Raw genomic sequence first — 15,970 nt, forward strand, 5'->3', positions numbered from 1 at the left:
ACAAACAAAGAACAAAAATAGGCCATTCAGCCCTTTAAGCCTGGTCTGCCATTCAATAAAATTATAGCTGATCTGATTTTAAACTCAACTCTGCATTCCTGCATATACCCGACAATCTTTCATCACCTTGGTCATCAAAAAGTTATCTACCTCGGTCTCAAAAATATTTCAGGATTCTGCATTCATAGGTATGAGAAATAAAATAATAAATGAACAAAATCCCACCTTCCCATCTTGACCTTCATTTCCCACTTTATTGACAAGATCCTTCAATTCCAACAACTATATTTTTAACCATATTCCTAGATGCCATCTCACCCACCTTGTATCAGTGCTGTATAAGTATGTTTTTGTACTTGTGTCATTGAGATTTATGATAATTACAGGCCTACTTGCAGAACATCCCCAGCTGGGACATGAAGAAGAGAGATAGTGTGATCTGCTTGTCGGAGTTGAAAATGGGATTTATTGCTCAAAACTGCATCGTCCCAGGCTTCTCCACGCTGTTGGCCAATCTCTTTGTCAAGAACACCCAAGTAGTGGTAAGAAAGAGTTGCCAATAGATGCAAATCTAATCTTCCCCTGAACAGCTCGTGAGACTTGTGGGTGAGGTGTTGAGCTGAATGAATAAAATTCTAGAGACAGTTGTCAGGATGCGCAACTATCACCTCAGCCTGTACAGAAGGACCATGGGAGGGCTTGAGGACAGAGAAAAACCACCGTAGGTGTTTGCTGATGCAACAAACACCAGCTCAAAGTGAGAACATCAGGTCAGGGCTGTATACCATGCACAACCAAGAATCGCAGTCAAGGGGAATCAGGGAAATAAAACTCCATTGGTTGGAGTTATACTGAGTACTTACAATAAAAAAAACTCAATTTCCTGGCATCCATCACATTCTGAGATAGTGAAATCCACAGATTCACAATCCATTGGGAGAAGGAATTTCTCCTCATCTTTGTTTTAAAACTATAACTTCTCTATCTGGGGACATTTCTCATCGTTTCTCTTGTTTATGAAATCATGAGGGGCATGGAGAGAGTAAATAGACAAGCTCTTTTCCCTGGGGTGGGGGAGTCCAGAACTAGAGAGCTTAGGGTGAGAGGGGAAAGATATCAAAGAGACCTAAGCGGCAACTTTTTCATGAAGAGGGTGGTACGTATATGGAATGAGCTGCCAGAGGAAGTGGTGGAGGCTGGTACAATTGCAACACTTAAAAGGCATCTGGATGGATCTATGAATAGGATGGGATTAGAGGGATATGGACCAAGTGCTGGTAAATGGGACTAGATTGAGTTGGGATATCTGGTTGGCATGGATGCGCTGGGCCGAAGGGTCTGTTTCTGTGCTGTATATGACTTTCCTACATGAAGAGATATTCTTTCTATCTCTACGTTGTCAATCCCCTTTAGTGTCTTATACACCACAATTATATATCCTCTATTTCTTCAAAATTCCAGACCAAAGGCCTAAACTGCTCAATTTCTGTTCATAAATTAAACCCTCATCTTTGGAATCAATTTAGTGAACCTCCTCTGAACTGCCTTCAATACAACAACACCCCTCCTCAAGTAAGAATCAGAGCGTTCAGACAAGACATTCCTTAACCCTCTCTGCAGCCATCCCAATCCCTGACAGAGAGAAAAACAACTGAGAAGACCCCACAGCAAAGAGGGAAAACGTACCCATAAATCTTCTCTTCAAGTTCCCCAGCAATTTGCTCGGGGCAGCTTTGATATCAGAGCATTGAGTCCGTTTTACATTGTAAGACCATAAAGAGGAGCAGAATTAGACCATTCAGCCTATCAAATTTGTTCTGCCACTTGATTATGGCTGATATGTTTCTCAACCCCATTCTACTGCCTTCCCTCTGTAACCCTTGATCCCTTACCAATCAAGGACCTATCTATCTCTGTCTTAAATACACTAAGTAGTTTGGCCTCCACAGCACTTTGTTCCACAGATTCACCACTCTCTGGCTGAAGAAATGCTTCCTTATCTCAGTTGTAAAGCACTATCCTTTCACTCTGAGGCCCTCGGGTCCTTGTTTCTCCTACTGGTGGAGACATCATCTCCATTCTATTCTGGCTTCTCAGTATTCTGTCATTATCGTGGGCGGCACGGTGGCACAGCGCCAGGGACCCGGGTTCAATTCCTGCCCCAGGCGACTGACTGTGTGGAGTTTGCACATTCTCCCCGTGTCTGCGTGGGTTTCCTCCGGGCGCTCCAGTTTCCTCCCACAGTCCAAAGATGTGCAGGTCAGGTGAATTGGCCATGCTAAATTGCCTGTAGTGTTCAGTGAAGGGGTAAATGTAGGGGAATGGGTCTGGGTGGGTTGCGCTTCGGCGGGTCGGTGTGGACTTGGGCCGAAGGGCCTGTTTCCACACTGTAAGTAATCTAATCTAATCAATCAGATTTCCCCTCATCCTTCTGAACTCCATCCTGTATGGATCCAGAGTTCTCAATTACTCCTCATATGAAAACCCCTTGATCTCTCGGATTATTGCTGTCAGCCTCCTCTGGATCCCCTATAAAGCCATCGCATCCTTCCTTAGATACGAGGCCCAAAACTGATCATAATATTCCAAATGCATTCTGATCAGAGCCTTCTACAGCCTCAGCACGACATCTCAGTTAATGTATCAAAATAAATGCTAATCTGGTTTAGATTTGTCCTTTTTGTGTTCAGGACATACCTGGGCAATGTTCCGTATTGTCAGATAAATGCCAGTGCTGTAACTACACTTACTGGAAGAGCTTGGCGAAGGGAGTGTCAAATTCTAGAGCACAAGACTTCAGTACTATTGTTGGAATGTTTTCAGGGCCCATAGTGTTTCCAACCATTTCTTGATAATCACGCAGAGTGAATCAAATTGACTGAAGATTGGGATGTGTGAGACTTGGGACCACTGGCAGAGGCTGAGATGGATTCACTTTGTTCAGTTTGATAATGTAAAACATGAATAGTTGTGTTCCCAAAACTGATCCCAATGGAACTCCACTAGTCACCAGCTGCCATCCTTTCGGTGGGTTAGCTTGAAAGACTTATGAACAGTTACCAGTGAGTGAGTCTTTGAAACCATGAGCTACTTAAACACGTCTTATTGGGAATAATCCTTTTCTACAAACATAAATTTGCAGTGGGAGTATCAGTTTGAGAATTCACTCTGAATTCACTCACAAATGTTGTATTTTTTGTCCTGAAACTTGCTTCTCTCTTTGATTTTCCTGTTGCTTATAAGTGCTTTTGCCATTTGCAGCATAAAACTGGAAACTGGCTCGAAATCTACAAAGAAGGACTCAGCCAGGAGATTTACACCGAGTTTCTGTCTGACAGCTTCGTCGGCATGCCCTTTAATTCTGTGTGCGAGTGAGTGACTTCCCAACATTGTTGCAGCCATTGTGGGCGGCACGGTGGCACAGTGGTTAGCACTGTTGCCTCACAGCGCCTGAGACCCGGGTTCAATTCCCGCCTCAGGCGACTGACTGTGTGGAGTTTGCACGTTCTCCCCGTGTCTGCGTGGGTTTCCTCCGGGTGCTCCGGTTTCCTCCCACAGTCCAAAAAAGATGTGCAGGGTCAGGTGAATTGGCCATGCTAAATTGCCTGTAGTGTTAGGTAAGGGGTAAATGTAGGGGTATGGGTGGGTTTCGCTTCGGCGGGTCGGTGTGGACTTGTTGGGCCGAAGGGCCTGTTTCCACACTGTAATGTAATCTAATCTAATCTAATAATTTTGGAGTGGAACGGAGGGGGAATGTCCCCCAAAGAACTTGCTGACACTTCCTCCTAACATTCCACATTATACTTAGAGTGCTACCTTTCAATAACCCTCTCCCATTGTAACAATATGATCTAAACTGCTGAAAATGTGTTGCTGGAACAGCGCAGCAGGTCAGGCAGCATCCAGGGAACAGGAGAATTGACGTTTCGGGCATAAGCACTTCTTCAGGAAGGGTCCTGTGGCTTATGCCCAAAACGTCGATTCTCTTGTTCCCTGGATGCTGCCTGACCAGCTGCACTGTTCCAGCAACACATTTTCAGCTCTGATCTCCAGCATCTGCAGACCTCACTTTCTCCACAATATGATCTAAAGCCTGGTGAATTTCTAATGACACTGCTCAGGTTTCAAGGTCGCTCAGAAACTGAATTCAATCTCCAGTTAAGTTCATGTGTTCCCTCCTGAAGTTTATGCTTGCATTGTAGATTCCAGATTCCACACTATGAATGGGTACAGTGTATCTGAACATATCACACTGCAATGTAACTGTCCTGTCAATGCAACACCTCCACTGGCATAAAGGTGCAATCATAATGTCATTCATTAACGCTGGCATTTTGATTCAGGAATAGGGAAATGGATGCCATCTCAGGCAGTTGGGAAAGATTTTATGACAGTAATGCAAGGATGTCAGGGGAATCTTCTCTGATGAGATGGCCAAAAAAATCCCTCAATAAAAATAAGATAATCTGATCATTATGACATTAGTGGGAACTTGCTGTGTGCAAATTAGTTCTTTCATTTCCAACATTACAATAGTGACTAGTCTACATTTTCAAAGGACTTCACTGGTCACAAAGTGCTTTGGACATTTTGCCATCATGAAAGCACCAAGTTTCTTCTTGAATTGACTCTCACCCTCCTGTCTCCAAAGGGCTGTGAATCTAGAATGTGAGCCGGGCAGTGGTGTGCCTCAATGACTTCCTCATTGTTCTCCAGAAACTACACTGAGCAATTACAGCTTCCACCATGCTGAGATCAACGAAACAAATTAGAAACATCAGGAAGAGGGCAAGTCCACAGTTGAAACATTCACAGTTGTAAAACTAGGGATACTGCCTTGTGGCTGCAGGATCATTACCATCCAGGCTTATGCCCGAAACATCACCCCGAAATCGCTGTGATCACCCTTGTTCTTAGAATCATATAATGCAGGAGAGATCCTTTGGCCCACTGAGTCTATCCAATCAAAAATACACCGTGACCTACACTAGGCCCATTTTCCTGCACTAGGTCCATAGCCGTGAATGTTATGACACTTCAAGCACTCGTCTAAGTACTTTTTAAAGGTTATGATGTTTTCCACCTCAACTACTCTCCCAGGCGGTGTGTTCACCACTGGTTAAAATTGCTTTCCTCAAATCCCCTCAAGTTTCCTGCTTTTCACTTTAAAATGATAGCCCCTTGTTATTGACCCTTCAACTAAGGGGAACAGCTACTTTCTCTGAGCAAGTGACAAAGTTGATTGATGAGGGAAGGGCTGTAGATGTCATAAAAATAGTATTCAGTAAGGCATTTGATAAGGTTCCCCATGGTAGGCTGGTGGAGAAAGTGATGTCGCATGGGGTCCAGGATGTACTAGCGAGATGATAAAGAACTGGCTGGGCAACAAGAGATGGAGAGTAGTCGTGGAAGGGAGTTACTCAAAGTGGAGAACTGTGACCACTGTGTTCAAACAGCGATCTGTGCTGGGACTACTGTTGTTTGTGATGTACGTAATTGATTTGGAGGAAGGTATCGATGGTCTAATGAGCACGTTTGCAGATGATACTAAGGTTGATAGTGAAGGGGACTGTCAGAGAATGCAGCAGAATATAGATAGATAGGAGAGTTGGGTGGAGAAATGGCAGATGGAGCTCAATCAGGCAAATGCGAGGTGTGCATTTTGGAAGATTAAATTCAAGAGCGAACTATACAGAATGTGAAAAGCCCTGGGGAAAATTGATGTACAGAGAGATCTGGGTGTTCGGGTCCATTGTACCCTGAAGGTGGCAATAGAGTGGTCAAGGAGACATATGGCATGCTGTCCTTCAGTGGACAGGGTATTGAGTACAAGAGTTGGCAGGTCATGTTACAGTTGTATAGGTCTTTGGTTCAGCCACATTTGGAATACTGCATACAGTTCTGGTTGCCACATTACCAAAAGGATGTGGATGCTTTGGAGAGGGTGCAGAGACGGCTTACGAGAATATTGCCTGGTATGGAAGGTGCTAGCTATGAAGAGAGGTTGAGTAGATTAGGATTATTTTCATTAGAAAGACGGAGGTCGAGGGGAGATCTGATTGAGGTCTACAAAATCATGAGAGGTATAGACAGGGAAAAAGTCTCGGGAAGATATGTGTAGAAAGTTCTTTACGCAGAGGGTGGTGGGTACCTGGAACGTGTTGTCAGCACAGGTGGTAGAGGTAGGCACAATAGCATCATTTAAGATGTATCTAGACAGATAGATGAATGGGAGAAAGAGAGCTTCTTCAAGGAAGGCATCCTTGCAAGAGGATTCGCAGTAGGTTACAATCTTCTAGGAGATTCTCCTGCTCTTTGGATGCTGCCTGACTTGCTGCGCTTTTCCAGATAGATGAATGGGCAGGGAGCAGAGGGACACAGATCCTTGGAAAATAGGTGACAGGTTTAGATAGAGAATCTGGATCGATGCAGGTTTGGAGGGCCGAAGAGCCTGTTCCTGTGCTGTAATGTTCTTTGTTCTATTCACCCTGTCCATGCCCCTCATAATCTTATACATCTCTATCAGGTCCCCTCTCAATCTTCTCTGCTCCAAAGAAAACAACTCATGCTTATCCAGCCTCTTCATAGCAGAAATGCTGCACTCCAGGTAAATCTCCTATTCACCCCTTCCAGTGCAATCGAATCCTTCCTATAGTAAGGTGACCGAACTCAAGTCCTGTACAGCTCCAACGTAATCTCCCTGGTCTCATAATTTACACCACAACTGATAAAGGCAAGTATGTTGTATGTTTTCCGAGAGACCCCATTAACCTGTCCTACCACCTCCAGGGATCTGAATACTATCAAATGCAAATCACAGAATGCCTACAGGGTGGAAACAGGTGAATCCATGCCAGCCCTCCGAAAAGCATCTCACCACCTCATCCCTGCATTTACAGCCGACATATCCCGAAACACCACAAACAATTTCTACAGTCAATTCACCTAACCTGCACTTCTTTGGACTGTGGGAGGAAGCCAGAGCACCCGAAGGAAAGCCACACACACAAGGAGAACAGAAAAACCCCACACATTCACCCAAGGTTGGACTTGAATCCAGGCCCCTGGTAGTGTAAAAACAATGACTGCAGTTGCTGGAAACCAGGTTCTGGATTAGTGGTGCTGGAAGAGCACAGCAGTTCAGGCAGCATCCAAGGAGCTTCGAAATCGACGTTTTGGGCAAAAGCCCTTCATCCTGGTAGTGTAAGGCAGCATTGCTAACACTGAATCAGCATGCCACATGGTGTCCTTTTGTCCCTCGGATCTTCTGAGCTTCCTTTGTTGTGCAAACCCAGGCTCAAAATGAAGGTGAATTTGTCATGACCTTAGTTTCCTGCCAATGTTCCTTTTCCAAGCTAAATGCAATACAACATACAGCCTTGTAGAGGTGACATTGGCTTAGTTATAGATTTCTGATCCTGCACTGCCACCAGCAGGTTTTGAGCAGAACGACAGCACTTCGAATACACAAGCCAATCTCAAAATGTTTATCGGAGATTTAAAATCAGACAAGCTCAAAAGATCAAAGTTGCCAGCATCTTGCGAGTGCTTTGGAGTTCAAGGAGGTCAAAGAAATAGGGAAGGGAGAGTCTATGAAGGAGGTTAGAAAGCAAATAGTAGAATTTTAAAATTGAAGCATTACTTATCCTGGAGCCAAAATTTATGAATGTCGGTGAATATGGAGTGATGGGTGAAGGGGTTTTGTACAAAGATTTGAATGAATTTGAGTTGCCAGAGTGGACAGTCAGCTGGAGGGCACTGGAATGGTCAGGCCTGCAGGGCAAAGATGTGGAGTTATGCAGCAAGTGAAGTGAGAGAGGGTGATGTTGGTTATGTCACAGAGGTGGAAAACATGTAATTGTAGTGGAAAAACGTGGCTGGGAGCTCATTGCAGTAAACTATGAAACCAAGTTTGTTGGTTTAGTGTCAGAATGTCTCCAAGGAAAAGGATGGTGATGCTAGCAATGAAACGGGGTTTGGAGAATTGTGGCAGTGCCACTATCAATGAGTTTACACAAACTAGACGTGGCCATTCAGCCCCGTCAGTTGTTATATTGGAACCAGAAGAAGCTTTTCAGCCTGACATGATGTATGGAAGCAGGAGGAGTACATTCACGGCATCCGCAGAGGAGGGGGGGGGAATGCAAGAGAATGAATGGGATTGGGAAGACTTCTTCTGTTTTATTCATTCATGGGATGTGGCAGTTTCTGGTTAGGCCAGCATTTATTGCCCATCCCTAGTTGCCCAGAGGGCACTTAACAGTCAACCAAATTGTTGTGTGCCTGGAGTTACATGTCAACCAGACCAGGTAAGGATGACAGTTTCCTTCCCCAAAGGACATGAGTGAACCAGATGGGATTCTCCCAACAATCAGCAATGGATACATGGTCAGCATTAGACTCTTTATTCAAGATTTTGACTGAATTCAAATTCCACCACCTGCCGTGGCATACATTTTCAAACATTCTCTTCTCTAATTTACATTCACCATAATCTCCCAAAGAATTAGATTGATTCAGATTACAGATAGATTTGGGAAAATAATTGAAAGGTAGACAGAGTATGACGAAGAGGAAGGAGGACATGTTGTTTAAAGAGGCAGTACAGGACCAATGGGTCAATGGCCTCATTCTGTAATTGACCACTCCATGGTAACAGCAAAGAAGCTTAAAATGACTAAAATATGTGATTGATTGTGGTATGCTGAAATAAGGATATAAACTGGAAATCCATGTAGAAAATGATTTTTTTAAGGCTATTTTATTGACTGCAGTGATTCACTATTCAATGTTTAACCACTTCTGTCTCTGCACTTGCCTCTGCCCAGGGTGTGCTATGTTCGGCTAAAGCTTCTATTGATAGCCATTCAATATAGGACCAGCTCAGACAACATCAGGTACAGATTGTTCCTAATTATCATAGAGCTTATTCTTGAAAATCATGTGCTAAACAAAATTGCTTTATTTGAAACTCATATTACATTCAAACTCATGTAAATCTTTGGGTTACATTCTCAGAACATCAAACAGGGACAGAATACAAGCAAATAAAACATCAAAAGAGACATGAAAAGTTGCAAACAGAATATCTTGTAAAAGTTTCGCTCTGTACATTTCTTTTTCATCATTCTCAGGGTGTGGACGTTGTCAATATATATTCCCCATCTCTAAAAGGTGATGGTGAGCTGGACCTTAAACTTTCCTTAATTGTTGTTGTCCATGTGGTATCAGAACACCCACAATGCTGCTCAGAAGAGAGTTCCAGGATTTTCATCCACTGACAGTGGCAGGAACTGTCATATAGTTTAAGTTTCAACCATCTTCAGCTGCTTCATCATTAATCTTGCCTCCACTAAAAGGTCAGAATTTGGGATGTTTGCTGATGATTGCACAATGTCCAGCACCATTCATGACTCCTCTGTTATGTCCAAATGTAGCAACCTGGACAATATCCAGGTATGTGCGAGCACACGACAAGTAACATTGATGTGTCAGGCAATGGCCACCTTCAACAAATGAGAATCTAACTAATGCCATTTGATATTCAATAGCCATTGCCATCACTGACTTCTCCACTATCAAAATCCTGGGAGTTAGCATTGACAGAAACTGAACTGAACTAACAGCTCCAACAATACTTAAGAAGCTTGACACCATCCAGGATAAAGCAGCTGCTTGTTTGGCACATTACCAACGAACTTCAACACTCACGCGTCCATTATCACTGACACACACAATTGCATGAAGGTGCACCATTTACACAATGCATTGTAATAACTCAACAAAGATGATAAAATGTAGGAGCCATTTAGCACATGATGTCTGCAATTTAAATTCTGCCCACCTGTGATGGTGAGCTCTGAACCCATGTCACTAATGCATTTGCCTGGGCATTTGGATCACTACTCTGGTGGCATAGGCTCCTTTGACCTCATCTTCCAAACACAAGTCTGCCATCTGAAAGGGCAAGTTCAGCAGATACATGGGAAGACCATGTTTGACAAATTCCCTTCCAAGTCACACACCTGATCTGGAAATCCATTGCCATTCCTTCACTGTCACCTGATTAAAATCCTGGAACTACCTGACAGCATTGTGGATATGCCAAACCCCCCAAGAGCAATAAATGTTGGCCTTGCCAGCATCGCCCATATCCCATGGATGAACAAAACAAAAATCAGGGATGTTGCAAATATCTCATTCATGTTTTATATATTTTAGAAAGTAACTGAATATAAATTTTACTTTGAAGCTCAAAGTGTGAAATGAAAAATGAAGTGGCATTTGATTGACAAACTGAGCGACCCTGAACAGGTGCAATTCGAACAAGCCTGGGTTTATTACCCTTAAGAGGCAGACCATGATAGTTGTGCAAGGTTAAAGCTGATGTGAAAAATAGCTAGAACAATGAATGAATGCAGCTCTAACCTTATAATGAAGTCAGGGAGTCTGGCGAGAAGGAATACATCTGTTGAAAATATACATTATTCATATGGGTTACAAAATCAAAGCGTTATGTTGAAGGCAAAATTACTTTGTTTCAGGAAATTCAAAAGCGTGCCATGTTGTGACAGAAATCGTGATTTAGAGTGAAGCTTTACTTAGACGGTCCTGTTGTTTTATGTGTGTGTTTACAGACAGAAACAACAACAATTCAGTTCAAGAGTAAACCGAAACAGTTGCAGATTTGGTAGGCTCACAGATTGATGAGAGCGAAAGAAAATAAACGCTTGTCAATTGGGCGAATATTTCAAGCAGGAAACATATTAATATAATGGATCCCTATGTGGAATGTAAATGTGGCTATTTTTCTGTTTGGATTTCGAGAAGGAAAAGCAACTGGAAGGTTTACTCTAGGTTGGAGTTTGTGGAAAAACAATTGACATTAGTCCTCATACAGCTTTGTCATAAAATGCAGTCGGCTTGAACTGTTAACTTAGAAACAACTTTACAGAAAGTATGGGAATAGACTGGTAAAAAGCAAAAAGCCAGGACAAGAATTAAGTGAACTGAGATTGATAAAGAAAAATTGAAGGATCACTTACACAGAACTTAATGGAAGGATCCAACATAATTTGTACTAAGAAGAAAAGCTGGAGTACTGGGGAGAATTAAAGTGAATTGAGAAGGGCTGTGGCACTTCTTTGATTAAGCCCAGGAGAAGTGAATTAACCTTCATGATTTCAGAAGATAGGGAAAGTCTTTGGGGAAGTTAAGGGTAGAATTTGAATTTAGTCCATAAATCTTTCAAACTTATAACCTTAAGTTCCTAATGTTTACTTTATTTAATTATTTTTGATACTGTTAAAATACATTTTATGTTTAATATTCCTGTTCGCACTATGGAAGACCAGTACAGAAAATCACACTGTCGAAGATCACCAATAGAAAATCACTATACCCATTCAGCAGAAAGTTCCTGTTATCCAACTTTTCACAATTCATCAATTACGTTGCTAGGTGCTAAAGTTTCTTGTTGAAGTGTTTCACACCCTTACAGGATGATGTTTGACTTGGAGGGGAATTTGCAAATAGTGATGTTCCCTTGTGCATGCTATTGTTGTCCATCGAGATGGTACATTTTGAGGAACTCGATTGTGCTGTGTAGGGAGCCTTGTTGAACTGCACTAATGCATCTTGTAGAGGGTACACAATCCTGCCAATGTGCATTCACTGAAGGAAATGAGTGTTGAAGTGGTAAATGGGGTGCTACTGAAGAAGGGCTCATGCCCAAAACGTCGATTCTCCTGCTCCTTGGATGCTGCCTGACCTGCTGCGCTTTTCCAGCAACACATTTTCAGCTCTGATCTCCAGCATCTGCAGCCCTCACTTGCTACTCAAGTAGACTGTATTGTCCTGGATGGTGGCAGGCTTGTTGAGTATTGTTGGAGCTGCACACATCCAGTCAATTTCATTGCATTTCTAACTCAGAGGCTGCACTCCAACCAGAATGGGAGACAGGAGAAGCAGGGTTATATCCCTCAGTATTTGAATCAAGAATACTCTTAATCAAATTGATCCATTGCATTCAAGGTACCACAGGTTGTTCTGCTATAATGTGACAGTTGTGTTCCATTGCAACCTCGCACTGTGGAAAACCGCTATAGAAAGTCATGCTGCAGAAGGTCACTAATAGAAATTCATTACCTTATCCAAACAACATCCACAATTCATCAATCCCATTATAGCCAATTTACGCTGATGAAACACGTGTTATAGCAGAACAACCTGTATATAAATGCAAGTTGTTGTTGTCAGTTGGTGTGTATGCATATGGAAGCGTGTACATTAATGTTTAAGTTGTATATGAAAATTTGTAAGCCCACGCTGACATCATTCATGTACTCATGTTCTGCTTTCTCTCCTTCTCCAGTATACTGATCAACCCAGATCCTAGCATTCTGATTCAGGAACATACTCTCGGGTTCTTCATTGCCAAGAAACGTACCCTTGTACAAAGGTAATTTCCACAAATAAACAAGTCACTCGGTGGTCATAATTAACTATGTGGCGCAACTAAAATGTCACATTCATAAATGCGGAATGTAACAAGAAATATTGTTGGTACTTTCAGGAAATGCATGTAAAGTTGCAAGCCTTTTAATGATACAAAAACTGTTGTAAACTTAGTTCTATAGATTAGATTTCAATGCAGTAGCTAGTACATATATAAGGTATAGGAGCAGAATTAGGCCAAATTGCCCACTGAATTGTCTCCACCATTCGATCATAGCTGATATGTTTCTCAATCCCATTCTCCAGCTTCTCCTCGTAAATCTCGATCTCCTTCTAGTCAAAAACGTATCTATCTCTATCTTAAATACACTCAATGACTTGGTCTCCACAGCCTTCAATGGCAATCAGTTCCACAGATTCAACACCCTTTGGCTGAAGAAGTTCTTCCTTATCTCAGTTATAGAGTGTCAGTCTGAGGCTGTCCTCGTCTCTCCTGCTGGTGGAAACATCTTCTCCATGTCCATTCTGTTCAGGCCTCTCAGTATTCTGTAAGCTTCAATCAGATTCCCCCTCATCCTTCTAAACTCCATCCAGTACAGACCCAGAGTCATAACCACGCCTCTTAGGACAAGCACTTCATCTCCAGGATCACTTTTGTAAACATCCTCTGGTTCCTCTCCAAAACCAGCACATCCTTGCTGAGATAAGGGGCCCAAAAGTGCTCACGTTATTCCGTATGCAATCTGACAAGAATCTTATACAGCCTTAGCAGTACATTCCTACTCTTGTACTCGAACCCTCTCCAAATGAAAACTAACGGCAGCATCAGTGGTTAGCATGGCTGCCTCATAATGCCAGGGACCTGGGTTCCATTTCACCCTCAGGTGACTGTCTGTGTAGTGTTTGCATCTTCTCCCTGTGTTTGCATAGGTTTCCCTTGGGTGCTGCACTTTGCTCCCACCTCCAAAGGTGTGCAAATTAGGTGAATTAGTCATGCGAAATTGCCCTCTCGTGTCCGGGGATATGCAGGCGAGGTTGATTAGCTATGGGAAATTACAAAACAGGTAAGGACGTCTGTCTGGGTGGGATGCTCTTCAGAGGGTTGGTTTGGATTGATGGGTCGAATGGCTTGCTTCCACACTATCAGGATTCGATGACTACATTTGCCTTCCTAACTGCCAACTGAACCTGCATGTTGAGAGAATCCTGAACTAAGACTCTCAAATCCCTTTCAGGTTCAGATTTAGAAAGCCTTCCAAAAAAAGTCTACTCCTTGATTCTTCTGAACAAAGAGCATAACCTCACATTTTCCCGCACTGTATTCCATTGGCCACTTCTTTGCCCACTCTCCTAGTCTGTCCAACTCCTTCTGCAAGCACCCCACTTCCAAAACACTACCTGTTCCGCCATCTATCTTTGGGCCATCTGCAAATCTGGTGACAATAACCTCAGTTCCTTTGTCCTGGTCATTAATTTGTAGTTGGGATCCCATCACTGATCCCTGCAGAACTTCACTAGTCACCAGCTGCCATCCTGAAAAAGATCCGAGTATCCCCACTCTCTGCCTCCATCTTAATTAGCAGCCTCCTGTGTGGCACCTTCTTCTGCCAAATAGATCACATTCACTGGCCCTCCTTTGGCTAACTTGCTCGTTACCTCCTCAAAGAATTCTTTGAAGATTAAGGGGTTCAATGGTAATGAGGAGAAGGATGGAGAATGGGCTTGAGAAACATCAATCAGCCATGCTAGAACAGTGAAACTGACTCAACAGAATAACCTAATTCTGCTATGAAATCTTGTGGTCTTATGGTCTAAGAGATTTATCATGTGTGATCACCCTTAATGAATCCGTGCTGACTCAGCAGAATTTTACCACGCACTTCCTTAATCATGGACAGTAAAATCTTCCCAATGATCGAGATCACACTTATTGGCCTGTAGTTTCCTGTCTTCTGCCTTCCTTGGGTGCGATATTAGCCATTTTCCTGTCCTCTGGGACTCTCCCAAACTCCAAGGAATCCTGAAGGATCACATCAATGCCTCCATAGTTTTAACTATCGCCTTCACACCATCTGGTGTGCATGATTTATCCTTCAGGGAGGAGAAAGTGAGGTCTGCAGATGCTGGAGATCAGAGCTGAAAATGTGTTGCTGGAAAAGCGCAGCAGGTCAGGCAGCATCCAGGGAACAGGAGAATCGACGTTTTGGGCATAAGTCCTGAAGAAGGGCTTATCCCCGAAACGTCGATTCTCCTGTTCCCTGGATGCTGCCTGACATGATTTATCCTTCACCAGTTTATGCAGGTGTTGCCTCACAGTTTGGAGTATGAGGTTGTCCAACTATCAAATTGTAAGTGAAGGATTATAATATCTTTTCTCCTAAATATAATTAGGAAATGTCAATCGCATTCCTTCTAACATGCTTTCATGAAGCTCAAGTAATTCCTATATGAATAGGAAATTGACAGGGTTGCTTCTACAGGAAAAAAAATGCAATTGATATGGAATACATTTTATTCCAGCTTCATTAGTCAAATTTTTTTATTTTTGAAATTGGCATCAAGTAGTATTTAATAAATCAAAGCAATTACTCCAAATAGTTCCAGTGATGTAGTGGAACGGATAGCAGAGATGATTCTCGATTGGAGTGAGAGAGACAGGGTAGTTGTCATGGGGGACTTCAACTTTCCAAATATTGACTGGGGACACTATAGTACGAGTACTATAGATGGGTCAGTTTTTGTCTAGTGTGTGCAGGAGGGTTTCCTGATACAGTACGTAGACAGGCCAACAAGGGGCGAAGCAACATTAGATTTGGTACTGGGTAATGAGCCCAGCCAGGTGTTAGACTTGGAAGTAGGTAAACACTTTGGTGATAGCGATCACAATTCTGTTATGTTTACTTTAGTGATAGAAAGGGATAGGTGTATACCACTGGGCAAGAGTTACAGCTGGGGGAAAGGCAATTACGATGCGATTAGGCAAGATTTAGGAAGCATAGGATGGGGAAGGAAACTGCAGGGATGGGCACATTAGAAATATGGAACTTATTCAAGGAAATGCTCCTGTGTGTCCTAGATAAGTATGTACCTGTCAGGCAGGGAGGAAGCTGTAGAGCGCGGGAGCCGTGGTTTATGAAGGAAGTGGAATCTCTGGTCAAGAGGAAGAAGAAGGCTTATGTTAGGATGAGGTGTGAAGGCTCAGTTAGGGTGTTTGAGGATTACAAGGTAGCCAGGAAAGACCTAAAGAGAGAGCTCAGAATAGCCAGGAGGAGACATGAGAAGTTGTTGGCGGATAGGATCAGAGTAAACCCTAAGGCTTTCTATAGGTATATAAGGAATAAAAGAATGACAAGAGTAAGATTAGGGCCAATCAAGGATAGTAGTGGGAAGTTGTGTGTGGAGTCAGAGGAGATAGGGGAAGCACTTAATGAATATTTTTCGACAGTACTCACTCTAGAAAATGACAATGTTGCCGAGGAGAATACTGAGATGCAGGCTCCTAGACCAGGTGGGA

General features: G+C 42.9%; 1 protein-coding gene across 1 annotated transcript in view; it reads left to right on the top strand.

Moving 5' to 3' along the window:
* LOC122542962 (calcium-activated potassium channel subunit alpha-1-like) overlaps nucleotides 1-15,970 on the top strand; it is a 109,033-nt gene that overhangs the window by 29,115 nt on the left and 63,948 nt on the right. The window contains exons 15-18 of the mRNA XM_087984288.1: nucleotides 387-542; nucleotides 3,262-3,371; nucleotides 8,829-8,897; nucleotides 12,374-12,460. Of these exons, the coding sequence (XP_087840414.1) occupies nucleotides 387-542; nucleotides 3,262-3,371; nucleotides 8,829-8,897; nucleotides 12,374-12,460 (422 nt within the window). The remainder of the gene's footprint in view (nucleotides 1-386; nucleotides 543-3,261; nucleotides 3,372-8,828; nucleotides 8,898-12,373; nucleotides 12,461-15,970) is intronic.

Source organism: Chiloscyllium plagiosum, unplaced genomic scaffold (assembly GCF_037043375.1).
Source record: "Chiloscyllium plagiosum isolate Xiang-an unplaced genomic scaffold, Cpla_swu_hap1 HiC_scaffold_48, whole genome shotgun sequence".
Taxonomy (NCBI): domain Eukaryota; kingdom Metazoa; phylum Chordata; class Chondrichthyes; order Orectolobiformes; family Hemiscylliidae; genus Chiloscyllium; species Chiloscyllium plagiosum.